We start from the raw sequence: 20,389 nt of genomic DNA, 5'->3' as shown, positions 1-20,389 counted from the left end.
TACAAAACACTCTCATTAGAGTTCCCTCTTTGAGATAACACTGAAGAAAGTCTTTTCTCTCTAAATGGTAGATTCATTTTCTTGGATTTAACATATATTATAAACTTATACATGAAATTTTATTTTATTTATTTTTTAAAGATTTTACTTATCTATTTTGAGAGAGAGAATGAACAAGGGGGAGTGGCAGAAGGAGAAGGAGAAGCAGGCTCCCCACCGAGCAGGGAGCCCAATGTGGGACTCGATCTTAGGACCCTGGGATCAGGACCTGAGCCAAAGGCAGACACATAATTGACTGAGCCACCCAGGTACCCCAATACCTGAAATGTTAAAAGAAAAGGAATCCCAAATGTAAAGCCCACCTTTCAGTCATTTGAAGGTATTATGGACTGAGATGTGTGCCCCTAAGATTCACATGTTCAAGCCCTAAACCCCAGTGTCACTGTATTTGGAGTTGGGGCCATTAGGAGATAATTAAGGTTAAATGAGGTCAAAGGTGGGACTGTAATCTTATAGGACTTGTGTCCTTATGGGAGGAGGAAGAGACAGTAGAGCTCTTGCTCATTCATTCTCTCCCTCTGTGAACCACAGAGGAAAGTCTATAGGGGGAAGATGGCTGTCTACAGGCCAAGAAAGAGAGGCCTCACCAAAACTCTACTCTGACAGCACCCTACTCTTAGACTTCTAGCCTCTAGACTGTGAAAACATAAATTTCTGTTGTTTAAGCCACCCAGTCTGTTATTTTGTTATGGTAGCCCAAGCAAACTAGTCCAGGAAGTCATTGTATTTGCACTATGTATTTCTCACAGACTTAGTCTTTTTTTTAAGTTATTACTTTTAGTGAAATACCATACCTAAGTTCTAATAAGTGATGCTATTGATTGGGTAGATGCAGGGAGATCACCTAAAGGCAAGGCACTGCAATATACATACAGCTAAGAAAAATGCATGAGGTTAGCACCTACATGTATAGCAAAATGTCTACTGCCCCTTCCTTTGCACTTAGACTATCTGTGACAATGGGCATATAATTTTACAAGAGGAAGTTTTTATGTATTTTTATTTCATATCTACAGCTATTCTTACAAAATTCCTATAAATGAAATATTATTTTATTTCTCACACCTACATACATTAGTTAAATTCCCATAATCATAGGAGAAAACTACCATAAATAGATCACAATTTTGCAAAAATTTTATATTGAGGTTTGTTGCAATTGTTGGCATTTATATTACACTTTCCCTGTGAGTTATATAAAATAAGGATAGATAACTGTTATCTAACATAAGAAACAGAGATGTCTCCTAACCCCTCTAATTTTTTTCATGATAATTTATTAACATAGATGAAAGGGGGAAAAAGAAGTAAAGGAAAAAGGAAGAGAGATAGAAGGGAGAAAGAGAGGAAGACGAGAAAGGGGTATAGTTTTCCCCTATTTATTTGGCCAGTAATACTTTTGCAATGACTTGGTTCCTAAATGTGATGTGCATTTAAGGAAGACATCTTAATTAAATAATTTTTATAAATATTAAGTGTGAACCCACTGAATCAAAGGACCTATATAATTAAGTCAAATTAGCCCCACCTGTCCCATTTCTTTATAGAACACATCATAACCCTCTCAAGCAGCTACAAAATATGTTTTTCATCCTAATATAAGTAACTTACTTAATTCTTATTTGCCTTTGAAATGATGAGACATCAACATATATAGGTGTTTGAAATATATTAAAATAAATTAGTTTTATCATAATTTCTATATGCCCTCACATTAGAAATACACATAATCTGAGAAATTTTAATATTTAAAGTTACCATAATTATGTTAATTTAAAATATATATCTATATTTATCAATATTCTAAATTTACAAATTTTAGCATGTTTGTTTTAATGAACTAAGAAAAATATAGCTACATTGAGAATTTATCAATCAAGAGCTAACATTCTTTTTCTTCCAAACGGGAGTAGGAAAATAACCAAAACAACTTTGGACCCACCTACAACTTAATGACAATAAAGAAATTAACCTAAAGCTTCATGTTTTATAAAATTGTTTAAATTGTCACGGTAAGTTCTAAGACAGCTATATTAGAGATGATAAATAATGACATTTCTGTGACATGAGATTTTTCATAGCACACCAAGTAATCAACAGGGGCTATCAAATGATTGGACAGGGTAGACATACAATACAAGCTCTACTATAATGCCAATTCGTAGTAGGAAAGTTAAGAAAACATGTTGTTGGTAAATCTAAGGTGATATTGCCTTTTAAAATGACACCTGAACATGGCTTCTCTAAGCAGTTGTAAAAAAAAATAGGCTTTTGTTTTAAAGATTGTATTTACTTATTTGAGAGAGTGAGAAAGACGGAGAGCAGAAGCAGAGGGGAGAGGCAGAGGAAGAGGAAGCAGATTTCCTGCTGAGCAGGGAGCCTGACGCAGGGCTGGATCTCCGGACCCTGGGATCATGACCTGAGCCTAAAGCAGTAACTTAACCAACTGAGCCACCCAGGCTCCCCCAAAGTAGACTTATTTTTAACGAAAGTTTCAATTCACAAAGAATGGGTTCATGGAACACATTCTGATAATATAGACAGTATCTGTTTTCCAAAGTAATGATTTATGCTTGTTTAAGGTGGATACATTGTAGGTCATTCCCAGAAAGGCTAATTCAGCAGGTGCAGGAAGGACACAGAAAACTGTGCTCCATGATGCAATCGTTCTGCTGCAAAAAATTTACAAAACTTTATCCACAGCAGACACTGTTTCCATCTTCATATGCTATGTTATTTGGGCATTGTGCAAATCAGGTCAATAAACTGACTGCATTTAAAATTTTTCATTGACTATAGAACTGTTAAAATAAAAATTTGCTTGTACCAAAAATACATCTAATAGTCAATTATCTCATCTCCATTACAAAAATTATTTCCAAAGTTACCCTCAACATATTAATTAACAGAGAAGAGTAATCAAACATATTACAATATTTATAATAGAATATTCTCCCCCTCAATACATTCAAGATTTTCCTTGACATTTTGCAACCAAGAGTTAAAAACATGGGAACTTTGTGTCCTTTAAAGATTCACAAGAATGAAACCATAAAGAGTACCTGTCCCTGGGGCACCTTGGTGGCTCAGTCGGTTAAGTGTTCACCTTGCGCTCAGGTCATGATCCTGGGGTCCTGGGCTCCCTGCTCAGTGGAGAGACTGCTTCTCCCTCTCCCTCTGCCCACCACCACCCCACCTCATGTTCTCTCTCTAATAAATAAAATCTTAAAAAAAAAAACACCTGCCTCTCACACTGATTATGCCAATGGTGACTCCTGATGTTCTTCTAGTGTTAGAAAGCAATGAACTAGCCTGTATGCACTTGTCAGTTTATAAGCCTGTTTTCATGAAGATGTTGAAAGCTTAATTTATTTCTGGTGTAATTTGAGAGCTACCTCAATGATTTCACCTATTTGAAATGCACCAACTCTTCCAATTTTGAGCACAACCAGATGGGAAAAATGCTGAAGCAAACCTGGTTTGAATACGTAAACCACCAACCACATGACAGGTTTGATTATAGTTACTGAAGAGTCAAACAAGGTAGTAGCTTATATTTTTAACCCAATTATTTGCCATAACTCTAATGCATTTTCAGTGAACATCAATCTAAAATCTTTATGAGATAATTTATGAAAGAGAATAATAGGTTATTTTGTTAGTTTGGTCTAGATATACAATACCTTAGCCTGAAAAATAAATAGGACAGAAAGCTGAAGAGTAAAACAAAACATTTATATGACAGAGTTCCTGTGCTCTCTCCACAGGACAGGGAGTTAAGTCTTTGTTTTCTGAGCTGGCAATTGTTAAAAATCACCTCACACATAAAGCCACCCAGCTGCTTTATAAGACCTCAGGAATTGGAAAGCCTATCACCTCTCACAGTAATCTCCTCCTTTCAGCTTTAGGTTAAAAAGTCCTTATTTATTCCTAGTAAAACTCTGGCCAAGATTTAGGTTCATTTTCTCTGGCTCCACAAAAATTTTGAATAGCTATTTGAATAGCTATCAGTCTCCTATTTAAAATAACTCTTCACACATTGGGATAAATTTTGTCCCCACTCGTTAGTAGCTGTGGGACATTGGGAAATAATAAAGATATACATTCCTATTGCAGAAAAAATGTTAAATATGATTTTATTGTACCTCTTCGTCTTTAATGAATTTTGGTTTATGTTGATTTAGTTCATTCTCAAAACAATCTAATGTGGATACTTTAATCACCACGGGCTAGTGTGTTACGTATCAAATGATAAAGACGTGATAGAATGAACAAGAAAAAAAAAATCTACCTGCCTACAGCTCAGTAGTTATAAAGATAAACTGAGATAATAAACATGAAATACTTTTACAAGTAATAAAGCACTGCTCAAGGGCAAGGTTGTAACATATGTAATAATATACCTGCTCCTTCGTTCTTATTCTACTGCAATATGTTTACCCATCCTATAGGACCTACTTTCATTTTATTTATAATTTTTCTCTCTGGATATGGGTATTTTAAAAATATATTAAAGAAACTAAGAAGAACAAAATTAATTATAATAATTCACCAAGTATTTCATGCTAAGAAAAACAATATAATCACACTCAGCTCTTATATGTTAATCTCTGATATTTATTTCTCAATATCCTATTTCTTTTTTTAAGTGAAACGAATTATTAACTTTTATAAGTCTTAGGTTCACTAAGATTTTATTTTTCTGCAATGTAGTTTCCCTCAAGTATTTCTCATCCTTCCTAATAAAGTTTACTTTCATGTCCCACATTCTCCTTTTACCTTCTCCTAATGACTTTTACCCGGTGCTTAATAAAGCATTTCTCTAGTTTAAGGCAATTTGCATCTTCGCCAATATTCCTATGCCTATCATTGCAGACCCATAATAGGAACCCAGTAAGTCTCTGGCAAATACATGAATGAATACATTTTAAAAATTATCTTTCAAGATTTTAACAACTCAACGGAATCTGTGTTGATGAATCAACACTTGAGCATCCATTTTTTTCACCTTCCAATAAAGTCCCAGGTGTAACCTTTTCATCAAATGTGCTGGATGCTGACTAGCTCTTTGTTGGAAAACTGACAAAGTGTGTTCCATGTGCTTTATGTATATTAACTCACTAATTCTTCCCTACAACGTTACGAATTTGTGAGGAAATTGAGCTAGAGTGTGAAGCAATTTGTTCAACAAGATCCAAGAGCTAATAAGCAGCAGAATCAAAACATACACCCAGGCACAACAAACCCACACTTTTTAAGGTTTTTGTTAATGAGAAAATTACCTTTAAAAATCTTTATTTTAATAGCGTTATTTGAAAGTAAAAATTTACATTAATTGCCCCTGAAAGTTTCTCAAAACCAGTTCAAATTCTAATTTATTAAGGTGATTCTTCGCACACAATCATGCAAAAGACAGTCCATTCCCACGCTCTCTCTTTGCCTTTCATTTAGCAATTCCTCTTTATATGCTTGCAGTTATTCTGAGGTCTCTATTACTAAACACAGGATAACTTAAGTCGCAATCTTGCTAATGTTTTGACATTTTCTACAAAAATACTTTCCTAAAAACACCTACCTGAAATTACCAATTAACGTTCTTGACTTGAAACAGAGTAAGAGAGAGATTCTTTTACTTAGCTTTGGAATCACAAAACACTTTCAACAATTTAGACCATAAATTTTTATATGAAGAATCTAGTATTTCTCAGAATTTCTTTGAACAGGATATGGGCATGATTGTGACATTTATGAATATACTATTTTAAGGAACTATAATTTTGTATGCTATATAAACAAACATTACATGGGAACATATTGCAATTAAGCTTTACAGTGTACATTTACCAATAACTTTTCAGATATCATAGACTTCTCTGGGGAAAAAAAGTTGCCTTGTTCCTACATATACTATAGAAATCATTTGGTCTATAAGGAACTTAACCTTTTTAAGCATTAGCTATGGATAACAGACATAAAACACTGAGAAATAGCTCCATACCTGTTTTATTGGAAAGTCTAAATGACACCATCTTATCAGGAATATTACATACATTCCTCACTGAAGCAATGCAGCTGTAATTAGCATAGTCCTGAGGTCGAAGATTCTTTAGTTTTAAGATCTTGGTTTCACCCTAAAAATGTAGAAAAGGTCATTAGAAAAAGTCAGTGGTAACCAAAATGAATGAATGAATGAATGAATGAATCATGGCATTACATTGTCTTAAATCATATTATTATCAAAATGTGGCAGGTTGTCTTTTTTTTTTAAGGAAAATGCCCTAAAAAAAAAAAAAAACAGAAACAAAAAACCATGCATTCAAAAATAACACTGTGATGTACCTGGGGATAAAAAGCTGAGACTGAAATGAAAATTCATAATGTTTTCTTTGCAAACTAGCTTCCTAGGGGGAGAAATCTATTTCTGGGGGTAGTTATGCAAATTATTGTGCAAAGATCAGAACAGTGTACTTAATAATGGAGTTTATTCAACAAATACTGCAATCTATGCAGACTTCACCATGAAATGTTTTGAAAGGAATGGATTCTGAAGAAAAGCCAATAAATGAAACACTGTTGGTAGAACAAAGTTATTGAACTCAATCTAATGACAGGTAACTAAATTTATATACATAAATATTTTGTGTATACATATCAGTGACAGAGGACAGATGTAAAATGCCTTAAAGAAGCATTCATGAATGTTTCTAAATCATTATTGTGTTTGCAATTTTATTTTTCAGGACCTCAAGGTCTAGATCTTCCAGGTAAATCTGCAAAACTGTAGACAGACTCAAATCAGGCAAGTAGACAGAAATATCTTACAAATTCTTGATGAGCCAAGAAAGACCACGTAAAACACTGAAATTGTTCAAAGAGTAAAAGAAAAAACAAACAAACAAACAATAAAAATTAAAGAAAAACCTGCTCAATTTAAAATAGGTTTTTTGAGATTTTGTTACTTTCTAAGGTCATTAATGCACTATCTCAAAATAGTCCCTCTCATAAGTAACTTAATTATGGAAATGGTAAACAGTATCCCAGTGAAATCATATTTGGTATAGCAATTTTCAAAATGTTAATTTTTTCCAAATAACATCTATATGTAACCATGTGTACCATCTCTCAAATCCTAAAAGTTGCAGTTCTTTCATACACTCTTCAGAAGGATTGGAATACTTAGTAACAAGACATAAAGGCACTGCTTGCTCATTTGCAAAAAAGCTTGCTCACACATAGGCGTGGACACCTAGTTTTTCAAATGTGTCAAATGAATCTCTCCTTCAGGATGCAAGGGCACTGTGGCCATAATTCCATTCATTCACTGTCAAAATTTGGTCTTAAGTCAGTTACTTTCCCCAGTGGACTAAGGAACAATCTTCTATCTTTCAATTTTTCTTTAGGAAAGACACTGTATTTTTTCTACATAAACAAAAGCAAATACATCCCACATGAATATACATAGTTAATGTGTGTTTCTAGAACTTATTTTTAAAACATGCTCTCAGTGCATTACAGAGTTCTCATTTATATTTACTAAATACAATGCCTAGAAAAGTGTGTGCTTAGTTAGAAAGCATGGTTGACAAAAAATATTATACTAGAACGAGTTGACTCAGATAATTTTTGAATGAGATGATTTATCTTACTCCTTCTACCTCTGTGACTATTATTGCTTAGATTTCTTCACTTTTCTTTCTCTTCTCAACACTTAACTGTTGGTATCCCTGGAACTGTTTGTCACACAATTAATTTTGAGTTATAAAATTCCCATAGGTGATCTTATCCTTGCTACTACAAGCCTTATTTCCTGCCCCCCCCCAAGTCTACATCTCTATTCTCCCTTAAGTTTCAGATACACAGACCAATTTTTTACCTCAATATGTCCATTTTGATGTCTCTCAGACACCTAAAAATCAACTAACATATTCTAAACTGAACTTCAGATCTATTCCTCTAAATTTACTCTTCCGAATCTTAGACTTCCAATTACTTCTTCATATATTCAGTATCTCCCTCTCGGATCATTTTATTAATTTTGAAATATGTTCATTCTTGACCATTCTTTTTTTTTAATGTAATGCTCTACACCCTATATTCTGCTAAGAAATTCCTGATTATGCTTAGTATAGTTTAAGAACACAAGCAAGCAGGGTGCCTGGGTGGCTCAGTTGGTTAAGTGTCTGACTCTGTTTCGGCTCAGGTCATGATCTCAGGGTCTTGAGATCAAGCCCTGCATGGGGTTCCACTGGGCGTGGAGCCTACTTAAGATTCTCTCTCTCCTGCTCCCTCTGCCCCTCCTCCTACCCCCCTCAAATAAATAAAATCTTAAAAAAAAACACACAAGCAAGCATAATGCCCTGCAACCAGAATTTTTTTTAATATGAAAATCTGATCATGACATTTCTCTGCTTAAATCACATCAATGACTTAACTATTGTTCTTAAAGTGAACACAATAGCTATTAACATGATGGTCAACCCTATATGGCCTATTTTCCTTTCCTCTCCAGTTTTATCTCATTCTCTTAGTGCCTTACATCCAGCTTCCTTCTATCACAGAAACTTAGCACATGCTTGGCTCTTCATCTCTCTATGCCTTATCAATTTCATCTCATTCTTAGATTCCCAATACCCCTTACTTCCACAGGTAAGCTTTGCCTCACCTTCTGGAAGAGGAGAAATCCCTTTTTGTGAAGTGTGCTTTTATTTCTTCATAATACATTCTCATTTTTCCATTTATTTCTGGAATGGATTTATTTTCTGCCAGACTCATCCCTTTGCCAGTAAGTACCTAGGGGGCAGTGATTACGTCTGTCCTGCTCTCAGTGTTATGTTCCAAGCACATAGCATAGGACTTAGCATAGGAGAGACACTTTGTAAATGAATATTTTTTCAATTAAAACTGCTACAACTACTTATATTTCACCATTCAAGGCTTTGCTTTGCACATATTTATTTCTCCAGGATTATTATCTGCTTGGTACCCAATATGAATTCAATAGATGTTAATGTATGTATAGTCAATATTCTAAAAGCAATCATACAGTAATAATGATTCTCAAATACATACAAAGGAGAAACAGTGTCATTTAGATGTATATTTAGTGATAAAGTCTCTTATTCACATAGAGTTAATTATATTCTGCCAGTACTTGTTTCTGTTTCCACTGACAAATTATTTTTAATCCATATTTTTAAAACAATATTTCAACACTCCACTGAAACTGTACCTATTAATGTCATTAATGATGCTCTTTTGTTACAATTCAATAAATCTTTCTTTTTTATGCTTCTATACTTCTCTGTTTATTTCTAACACTTTAGATTGCCTTTGCTACTTTGACAGCCCCTATGTGTAGGTAATTATTATACCATATTTAGTCACTTCTTGGTTGTTTTCCATTTCATTTTCTATCTATTGTGCAAATTTTAGTCTGCAATCTTCTACTAATATATTCCCAGTGGAATCTGATCCATTACCATAGTTTCAATTAACATCAATGTATAGGTTCCTGACAAATCTCTAACAAAACAACAGAAAAAACACACTTGAAAAAAATCACCAATAGTATTACAATTAATAAAATCGAACTTCTCCAATTTTTGCCTGTCCTTTTAACTGCAATATTTGTTAGCAATTTATGATCTTGCACTTGTATTTTCCCCCACTCTGGATCTCTTAAGATAATCTATCCTGGTTTTCTAATTCTTTTTGATTGCTCTTTTTATGTATTTACTTAGAACACTGACTTAGATCACTGACTTTTATGTTTCCTGCATTACCCACCCCCCTTCAAAAAGAAACCACCTCATACTTTGCCAATGAACAAGTTAGACTTGCCTCTATTTTTTTTTTAAGATTTTATTCCTTTCTTTGACAGACAGAGGGAGAGAGGTAGAAAGCAAGAGAGAGAGCACCAGCAGAGGGAGAGGCAGGCAGAGGGAGAGGGAGAAGCCTGCTCCCTGCTGAGCAGGGACTCCGATGCAGGGCTCCATCCCAGGACCCTGGGACCATGACCTGAATGGAAGGCAGATGCTTAACTGACTGAGCCACCCAGGTGCCCCAACCTCTTCTATTTCTAGATTGAATTTTTTTCCTGTTGGATGCCCCTGGCCTCTCTGCACTCCTCTCCTCTCCCTGTTATGCCTCTAACTTCCTGCCTCATCTCATGTTCTTTGAATACTACTTGACGGAGATTTTCATCAGTAGGGCATATGATGTCATACTACACTCTGTGAGTTCACTATTACACTCCATTAGACTAGCCGCACTACCTATTTTCTCTTCTGATGTTCTTTTTAATGAAAACCATCATCATTTTCCCATAATCCAGACTCAGAAGTCATGGCATCATTCATTTTTTACCATTTCTCATTACCTCACATTCAAAGACATCAAGAACTTTAGATTATTCTTTAATTTTCTTTTCATGAAATGACCTTTCATTTCCAATCCTATAGGCATAATATTTATCTTAGACCCTTTTCACTGATTTAACAAACACTGCTTGAGTGCTCATTTTGGCTAAGGTAATGTACTCTCTACTATGGAGAATTGCAGCTCTCCTTTATTCTAATCATTCTGTAGCTGCCACCAGACATACCTTCATCATGCCAGGTCCATGCTAGAAAACTCTACCCATCTCTCCTCTGAAACACCATTTCAAAAACTTCAGTTTGTCATTTGAGACCCTATGCAGTCTAAGCAAAATTACTTTTTCCTTAGTCCTCAAACTCCTTATTCCCAACCAATTAGTTTCATCACTATTTTGAACTAACTCTTTATAATATCCAATTCTGTCATCTTTAAAGAAAACACTCCCAGGGTGCCTGGGTGGCACAGTTTGTTAAGCGTCTGACTCTTGATTTCTGCTCGATCAAGCCCTGTGTTGGGCTCTCTGCTCAGCTGGGAGTTGGCTTGAGATTCTTTCTCTCTCTCTCTCTCCCCCTCTGCCTCTCCCTCCTCTAAAATAAATAAATAAATCTTTAGGGGGAAAAAAACACTCCCTAGCCCCTAATATACATCTTTTTCTGTTCCCATCTTAAGCGAGGTGTAGTTCAAAAAAAATAGTACATATTCTATCGTCTCTTCTGACCTTATCAATTAGAAGTAAATTTTCACTTTCTTTGGAATTTTTATTGCATTTTTATACTAAGACATCTATTTATTTATTTTTTATTTAAATTCTATTAGCCAACATATAGTACATCACTAGTTTCAGATGTAGTGTTCGATAATTTATCAGTTGCATATAACACCCAGTGCTCATCACATCACATGCCATCTATTTATAAATCACTATTTAGTGTTTGCTTATGAATTACCATTCAGTGGTTGCCTTATGTTCTTTCACTGAATTGTAAGGCCCCTGTGATAGAGGCATCCTATTTTTCTCACAATACATAGTAAGAAACTTTTCGTATCTATTGCTTAATAAATATTTGTTGATTGACAGAATGCTCTTAAAATCTGGTCTTTTCCACCCATCATATCCTTCAAGAAGAAATGTAGTCATAATATATAATCATAATGACTTTTAAAATAAAAGGCAAAAATATAAAATCTATAAAAATTAAAACTTCATTCTTTTTCACTAAGCACTTGGTCCTTCGCTTATGTCGTTATATTTCTTGTATCATCCTCATTACTTTCTCATTTCTTTACCCTTTCTATAAAACTTGTCACACTAATAATCAGTTAGATACTGATTCTTTCTCTGTAATTTTTCTACATTTGAATATTTTCACATGAACTATTAGAATAGATGGCCAACTCTCCTGCTCCTCCCTGTTCTTGGTAAAAAACAAAAATTATATGAGAAAAAGCCAATTCCTTTAAATGTTATGCTAGTCACAGCACTTCCTATCTCTCAAATATTAAGCAATAGCCAGATTCTTGACTTAAAATTAACTACAACCAAGGGAATAATGTGCTTGGAAATTCTGTTTCTTGATCTTATGCTGCTAAGAGAGAATGATCTTTGATAAACTCATCCTAAATTGAAAATATTGTAAGTTGAAAATGCATTTAATATACCTAATACACCAAACGTCACAGATTAGCCTAATCCTCTTTAAACATGTCCAGAACTCTTATATTAGCCTACAGTTGGGCAAAATCATCTGACACAAAGCCTATTTTATAAAAAATTGTTGAATATCTCAGATAATTTATTGAATATGATGCTGAAAGTAAAAAACAGAATGGCTATACAGGTATCAGCTGTGATCAGTTGGGTATCAGCCTTGTGATGTGGCTGACTGGGCGCTCTGGCTCATGGATGCTGCCCAGCATCACAAAGACAGTATCTAACTGCATATCACTAGCCCTGAAAAGATCAAAATTCAAAATTTGAAGTATGGTTTCTATTGAATATGTATCACTTTCACACCACTGTAAAGTCAAAAAAGCAGAAATTAAACCATCATAAATCAGGGACTGTGTGTGTCTGTCATTTGCTTTGTATATTTTTTTGCTTTTATTTTGCTGTTTTTTGAATTATATGTTTGTATCGATCTGCCTTTTCCATTATATGAGATAACTTCACTTTAAGTTCCACCCTGTCATTTATGAAGTGCATGTTGTCAATTCAGTAAAGATTGCTGACTAGAAAAAAATAGAGCCAACTCATTGTCTTGCACATAAGCTTTCAGTAAACATTGTTTAACCATATTGACTCAAGTAGTAATAGGAATAAAAAATTCTTAACATTAGGGGAGGCTGAAAGGTAGATTTATAAAGCTGAGTTAGGAGTCATCCACAGAATTGTAGTCAGTTATGAATTAGAAAATGTAAATGGGAAGTAAGCCACAAGGGAAGGAAATATATAAAACTATCAGATACATCTGAACCAACAACAGTGATGCTCTGGCCATTAAAATATAGAGGTCACTACTGTAGTGGATATGTTCCTGAAACATTTTGTGTACCGGGGCTCCTGGGTGGCTCAATCGCTTAAGCGTCTGCCTTCAGCTCAGGTTGTGATCCCAGGGTCCTGGGATCGAGCCCCGCATTGGGCTCCCTGCTCAGCGGGGAGTCTGCTTCTCCCTCTCCCTCTGCCCCTGCCTCTGCTCTCTTTCTCTCTCTCTCTCAAATAAATAAAATAAAAAAAAAAATGTTTTGTGTACCTACGTTTTTGTGTTCAGGAACGTGCCTGGTGTTTATGTTATTCAAAAGTAAGAATACATATTGGGAAGTAATATTGTTAAGGCTTAAAAAGAGAATTCATGTTACCCTTTGAGATGATTCCCACAGCAAGTATGGCCCAATAAATACAATGGTTTGCAGATGGCATATTCTAGTTAATTCTTATGCAGAATGGAGCAGCAAAATGGGCACACGAAAAGAAAAGACAAAAAGAAAGAATAACTTTTACTGTGAACTCTAGATCCAGGATATCCGAACAATTCAGCTATCATGGGATCGGAGAATTATTCTGGGTGAGCTAAGATAATTTATATCTAGTAGTCAGAAAACAAGGTACCAAGATATGTGAACCTACTGGACAGCCATCTAGGTGAATATGTAAGATTATGCAGCATGCCAAAGAGTGAGAGGGGCTAATACAGACAAAACGTATTGAAGGAATACAGAAAGTAACATGCAGAGTTATGGGAGAATTGGAACCTTACCTATTTAATTCACTACATTCAGGAAGTGATGAAGGCATTCAGGATGACCCTATTCTCCTCAAAAAACAGCTCCCAAAGTCCATAATATTAAAAAATACATATACAGCATAATGCATAACACAAAACAGAAGGTATCAATATATGTTATATATATATCAAATTGATATATAGATATCAAATGGCATGTATATATACATTTGAATATATATATTTTTAATGATTTAGACTTTACTACTTATAACTGGTTTTATCACCCAACATTAATTTTATTCTTTTGCTCATATACATTTAATATTCTGTGATGATAGAAGGCTTTTTGTATGTGAATTTTCATGATTTGTAAAAAGGAATTTTCAGTTGATTATTGTCTAATTGTATAATCAGTCTAATTAGCCTAATTATAACTAATTATGTAATTGATGTAAATATGTTCAGTCTTGTAATTAGATGGTGTAATTACAATACACAAGATGATGTCATGAACATCTTTACGGAAGTTCTAGAACAATAACAAAAATGTGTGTAGTTTGTAAAATTTAAGTACACGTTTCTTTAACAATGACCAATTTGCAACACCTATATTTGAGTTTTTAAAACACTTTTTGTAAATAAAATTAAAAAAGGAAGGCATTCTACATATTAGTCAGTGCCCTTACCAATGTTGACATTGTGTAAAGAAGTACTACAATAACACGATTTCTAATTTTCTTATAAATTAGAACTTTTTAAAATATTTATTTTCAGATATCAGTAAAAAAATTAAAACCTTTAATTCACCATCATTTTTCTATCTCTAATGACTAACTTATTATTAACTTATAAATTGACACTATATGTTAGCTTACATCTTCAGTTATGAGTATAAATGCATAATTATTCTTCTTAAATTTTTTTTAAAGATTTTATTTATTTATTCAGAAGAGACAGAGAGAGACAGGCAGAAGGAGAAGCAGGCTCCCCGCTGAGCAGGGAGCCTGATGCAGGACTCGATCCCAGGACTCTGGGATCATGACCTGAGCCGAAGGCAGACGCTTAACGAATGAGCCACCCAGGCGCCCTCTTCTTAAATTTACTACATTATATTCTTATAAATTCTATCAGACTTAGGAACTCAGGCCAATTTCACCTGATTAACATGAGCTATATAAAAAAGTATAAATAATATTTTCTCACTCAATAGGATGGTGAAGTAAATATTTGATTCAAATTGATATAATTAATATGAATGGGGAAATCCCTATTTAATAAAAACAAGACATTGTTATTGAAGAACGAAACATAATATTCTTAAACATTTATTTTCTAATGTTAAAAAATAAGCACACTATGATCTGTAATGTGAATTATTCTAATATAGTCCCAGCATACTGTCCCAGCTTTACAGTCCACGGTTCCCCACCCATACCAATTATTGTTCCAGCCAAGCAGAGAGACACCAGCCAATCCTGGAGATACTGTCTTCCTTCTGTATTCAGGTATTATTGTTTTCCACCTTGAATGCTCTCTCCCTGGCATTATTGTGTGCCTCTATTTTGAGAGTGATTTTTACTTTGTATCATAATCATTATTTACCTTAAGTTCTCCCCATACATATCAACAAAGTTAGCAGAGGAGGGGCCATGCCTAGAAACTTCTATTTTTCTGGCAGAGAGTTCCCCATATCTTACACATAATAGATCTCAGTTATTTTAACTGGATCTTATTTACATTATGAAGCCATAAGGCCATAGGATCTGTGGAAATAATTTTAAAATATTACTGAAGTACTCCAAAACAAATGATGTTAATATGGAAAGTTTTTCCATCACAAAGTATACATGGTAGCTGATGGGAAACAACCATCCAAGAAATCAATAACACCTAAGAATTTTATATATACATAAATACACACAAAAAACACTAGCACAATAAGCAATAGGAAAATTAAATACCATTCCTATCTCATTACAAATGCCAAAGCCATTATAGGAAGGCAAATATATCTTGGAAAATATTTCAAGGATACAACACAGAATTAATTTTAAATCTAGAGCAAATTTGATATGTATACTAAACAATTAATGCCTTTAATTCAATAACACAATTCTGGATAGTGACTCAGAAATGTGTGGGTTTATTTTCCAAAGTAGAGAAAAACAGCTAGGTATGATAACATTGTAAATTAGAACCTACATAAAAATTACATTTTATCATTGTCAAAATAAAGACCACAAGCTAAGTTCATTTTGCTGCTCTCTACTGTTGGTCAACCATAATTCACAGTCCTTCCAAATTTCCAAGGTGGTTAGAAGCTACAAATGAGGATGTTGTTTGCCATCAAAGAGATTCATGGGCAAGAAAATGTGCCCTGCATCATGTTCATCTGTATTATAAAAATTCCAGCCCTAGAATTCTTGATCTATTAATTCTAATTTTGTCATTCAACAGAACTTTTGGAGAAACTCTGCCTATTCTGTAACTCTCTGTATTTGAAGTCAGATAAAACTAGTAATATTATCATAAGTACCACTGCATCCCTCCTGAAGAAACTGTGGACTTGAGTAGAGCTTCAAAATGGCAGCCCAGAGGGCCAAACACAGAACTCTGGCAACAATAGGCAGTGTATTCTTTTCTAAGATATGGGCATGCACAGCAAACTTCACCAGTTCTTATTTTCATACTACCAGACAGATTTACATATATATGTTACCAGATTAGTCTCAGTGAACATTTGTATTTGTGCTTCCTGCACAAAAGTAAACTGACTCTGCCCATTAAAAAAGAAACCCTGGGATTTCCAGGTGGCTATTTACACCTGTCTGCCTTGCCCCTGAGATGTAATTTCTTTATAAGAAACTCTCCAGAATTTCTTAAGTACATGGCCAGGTTCCTATGCACTTATGATAAATATACATATACACAAAAAACTCAAAATCTGTATCTCAAAAGCTGATGACTCTAAATAAAATTGGCTGGAAAATTTTACATATGCCCTCACATTGTTCCTAAAGCAATATTACACATGATAAAGCACTAACATCAAAATGAGGGGGATCAAGTTTTTCTTTGCTTGATTATAATACGCTGCCAATATCAGCCATCCTTGGTTCAATAGCAATCTCCTTAAAATGATCTACAGATTCAACACAACTTTATTCAAAATCTTAACAGAATTTTGGTAGAAATTGGCAAAATGATCCTAAAATTTAAGTGGAAATACAAGGCCAAAACATCAAAATAAGTTTTGAAAAAGATGGATACAGTTGGAAGATTTATTCTTTCTGATTTCAAGACTTATTATAAAGCCACAGTAATTAAGACAGTGTGGTATTGGCATAAAGACAAACATATAAATCAATGGAACAGAATAAATAGTTCAGAAATAGACCCTCATGTACAGGGCCAATTGATTTTCAATTTAAGTGCCAAAGAAATTCAGTGGTGAATGATCTTTTTAATAAATGGTGCTACAACACATGTATATCTGTAAAAAATGAACCTCAACCATTCCCTCACACCATAAACAAAAGTTAACTCAAAATGGAAAAAAAAAGTTGCTAAATATAAGTGAATAATGATTGTTTCAAAGCACAAATAATAATATCTTGTTTTTTTTAAAGACTTTATTTATTTATTTGACAGAGAGAGAGAGACACAGTGAGAGAGGGAACACAAGCAGGGGGAGTGGGAGAGGGAGAAGCAGGCTTCCCGCAGAGCAGGGTGCCCGATGTGGGGCTCGAACCCAGGACCCTGGAATCATGACCTGAGCCGAAGGCAGATGCTTAACGACTGAGCCACCCAGGTGCCCCTGTCTTGTTGATTTTAAAATAGAACTAAAATACTAGACAAAAATAAAATAAAATACAAAAAGGGTAAATATTGTTAAAGTATTCTAAGTTGCTATCATTATTGAGGAAGTGATAAAGTAATAATCAAGGATGCAAGGTGTAATTTTTAAGGTAACTAATAAAAGATACTAAGATAATTTAAAACTCTTAAATAGAGGAGTAAATGGAATAATTAAAAATATTTAATAATTCCAAAAGAAGGCAAGAAAAGAGACAAGTAAAATAAAATAGGTGGGTCATGTAGAAAAAAAAGAGGATCAAATATACTAAAAAACCTAAGATCCGTCCCACCGGGTTAAAACAATAATAAAACCTATATATTGATTACAAGTGACATATTACAAAGACACATAAAGTTTGAAAGTAAAAGAAGTGATTATTTACCATTTCCCCTCCACCCCCAAAATAAACCAAATACTAACCAAAAGAGAGGCAAATCAAGAAACAGACAAGATCTTAACTATAGAGAACAAATTGATGGTTACCAGAGGGGGAGGTGGGTTGGAGAGATGGGTGAAATAGATGATGGGGATCAAGGACGGCACTTTGGATGAGCACGAGGTGTTGTATAGAAGTGTTGGATCACTATATTGAACACCTGAAACTAATATTACATTGTATGTTAACTAACTGGAATTTAAATAAAACTTTAAAAAAACCTTGTGTAGTTAAATTAATGACAGACAAAACGGGCTTTAAGGCAAGAAGCATTTTTAGAGGTACAAATGGACATTCTTAATAATAATCTACCAGGAAGATAATATACTTAGGAAGATAATATACTTAGATAATCTATCAGGAAGTTAAAATAATTCTGTATCTGTACATACTAATAATATACCTTCAAAATACATAAAGCAAAAATTGATAAAAATAGACAAGCCAAATCTATAGCTGTATTAATAGACATTAACCTCTCTAAATAGTTTTTAAAACAGCAGACACAAAAATCAGAAAATACAAAGGAAATCTGAACAACGCAATTAACAAATGTGACCTATGTGAAACAAAATAAATGTGACGTGCACATTCTTGAGGGTGCACATAGATCATTTATGAAAGTAGACCACAGGCTTAGCATAATGAAAGTCTCACGAATTTCTAAAAGTTAAAATTGTTCAGAGTATGCTCTCTGATATAGTGAAATTAGACTAGAAATCAATTAAAAACTAACTAGAGTCACTAGCAGTTTGGAAATTAAATACATTAAGATGGATCCAATTATAACATCATTCTCATTCACATTTCACTAAGCCTTCTTTAGTGGGTAAGGAGAGATGGAATTACGGAGAGTAACTCAAGAGTTAATAGTAACTTGAACTCAGTTTTATTTGTACCATAGCTCGAAATCCAGACATCTCCATGGAAGGGCTGGCTCAACATTTAACACATATTTACTGAGAATCTTTCACGTGTCAGGCGCTGTTTGAGCTGTTGAAAAGATAAAAGTCTCTATAATTAGTGAGTTTATGTCCAAATACACAAATGAGATAATTTGATAGATTCAGTGCTATGGGAAAAATAAAATAAACTGGGTATTGGAAAAGTGTAACTGTAGAAGGGAAGGGATATTACTTCAGAGAGATCTGTCAGGGAAGCCTTTCTGAGGTGGTAAGACTTCAGTGCTAAGAAGGCCCCTGCCATATTACCTAAGCAAATATGAGGAAGAATTAACAACATGGAGACCCTAGGCATAGACAAGATTGGCCTCTAGGAACCATGTGACCAGAACAGTGAGTGAAGTATAGATTAAGAGAGAGCAAGGCAGACCAAAGTCAAACATGATCTAGGTCACAATACATTATTTGGATTTATTCTAAATATTTGAAAGCCACTCGAGGGATTAAAGCAGAAAAAATATTTTGTTACATTTACATTTTTATTTATTTATTTATTTATTTGAGAGAGAGAGAGCACACATGCACGCTTACATGAGGGTATGGGGGAGAGGCCAGAGGGAGAGGAGAGAGGGACAGAGAGAATCTCAAGCAGACTTCCTGATGAGCATGGAGCCCAGGGCAGGGCTTGGTCTCATGACCCTGAGATCATGACCTGAACTGAAACCAAGAATCAGAAGCTTAACCAACTGAGCCACCCAGGTGCCCCAGATTTTCACTTTTAAATGATCAGGCAGATGTTTGGGGTAATATAGCATGGCAGACTGTTATTCCAATATTACAGTTTTCCATGGAGAGAGAATGAAAGTTCTGTGATATAGTTGGACTTGTGTATATCAGGCCTATGTGCAGTATATCACCTGTGGTATGACATAAAACCACTGATAATATTTTATCTATGAAAACCCAACATTCTCTATGGCTGTAAGAACTAAATTGTCCATGTGCTGCTATTTGAGAGTTTCTATCAGTTTGGCCTACAAAACACATTTGATATTAACAAATTAAGTACGTTCATAATTTAGAATTACTGAAGCATTCCTTGTTGCAACATGAATTTTTAGCACAGATACAAATACAAAATAGCTATTTTAGGGGGAGAGATAAGCAACACAGTCAAGTAACCAAAGGCAGGAAAGACATTCTTTTAAAAAGGAGCTAAACTGCATGTTACTTGGTCATCATCAACTACATCAGGTGAATCCAGAATATAGGATCTGCAAGAAAGTCTGTTTGTTTCTTAAATACTTTTTAAGAGAACTGATTCACATGGTCTAAGCAGCGGAGTTATGAGCACAGGCACCACAGAGAAACCCTGTCTTATACAGCACAGTAAAGGCTGATATCATATACAAGGAAGTATCAGCACTGAAATGTCCAAATTAAAAAGTTGTTTCCTCATAAAAGAATGGAGGAAGAAAAAGAAGGAAGAGAACATAAAGTTACTTTTACAAGGCAGAATGTGATCAGCTAT

The 20,389-nt window shown here is 34.4% G+C and overlaps 1 protein-coding gene across 2 annotated transcripts in view; it reads right to left on the bottom strand.

Annotated features, from left to right (window-relative positions):
* Positions 1-20,389, bottom strand: part of MDGA2 (MAM domain containing glycosylphosphatidylinositol anchor 2) — an 805,991-nt gene that overhangs the window by 288,203 nt on the left and 497,399 nt on the right. For both annotated transcript variants that reach the window (XM_027570414.2, XM_027570415.2), the window contains one exon: positions 6,059-6,191. In XM_027570414.2, the coding sequence (XP_027426215.1) occupies positions 6,059-6,191 (133 nt within the window). The remainder of the gene's footprint in view (positions 1-6,058; positions 6,192-20,389) is intronic.

Source organism: Zalophus californianus, chromosome 6, assembly GCF_009762305.2.
Source record: "Zalophus californianus isolate mZalCal1 chromosome 6, mZalCal1.pri.v2, whole genome shotgun sequence".
NCBI classification, from domain to species: domain Eukaryota; kingdom Metazoa; phylum Chordata; class Mammalia; order Carnivora; family Otariidae; genus Zalophus; species Zalophus californianus.
This window is presented reverse-complemented; position numbering and strand designations above follow the sequence as displayed.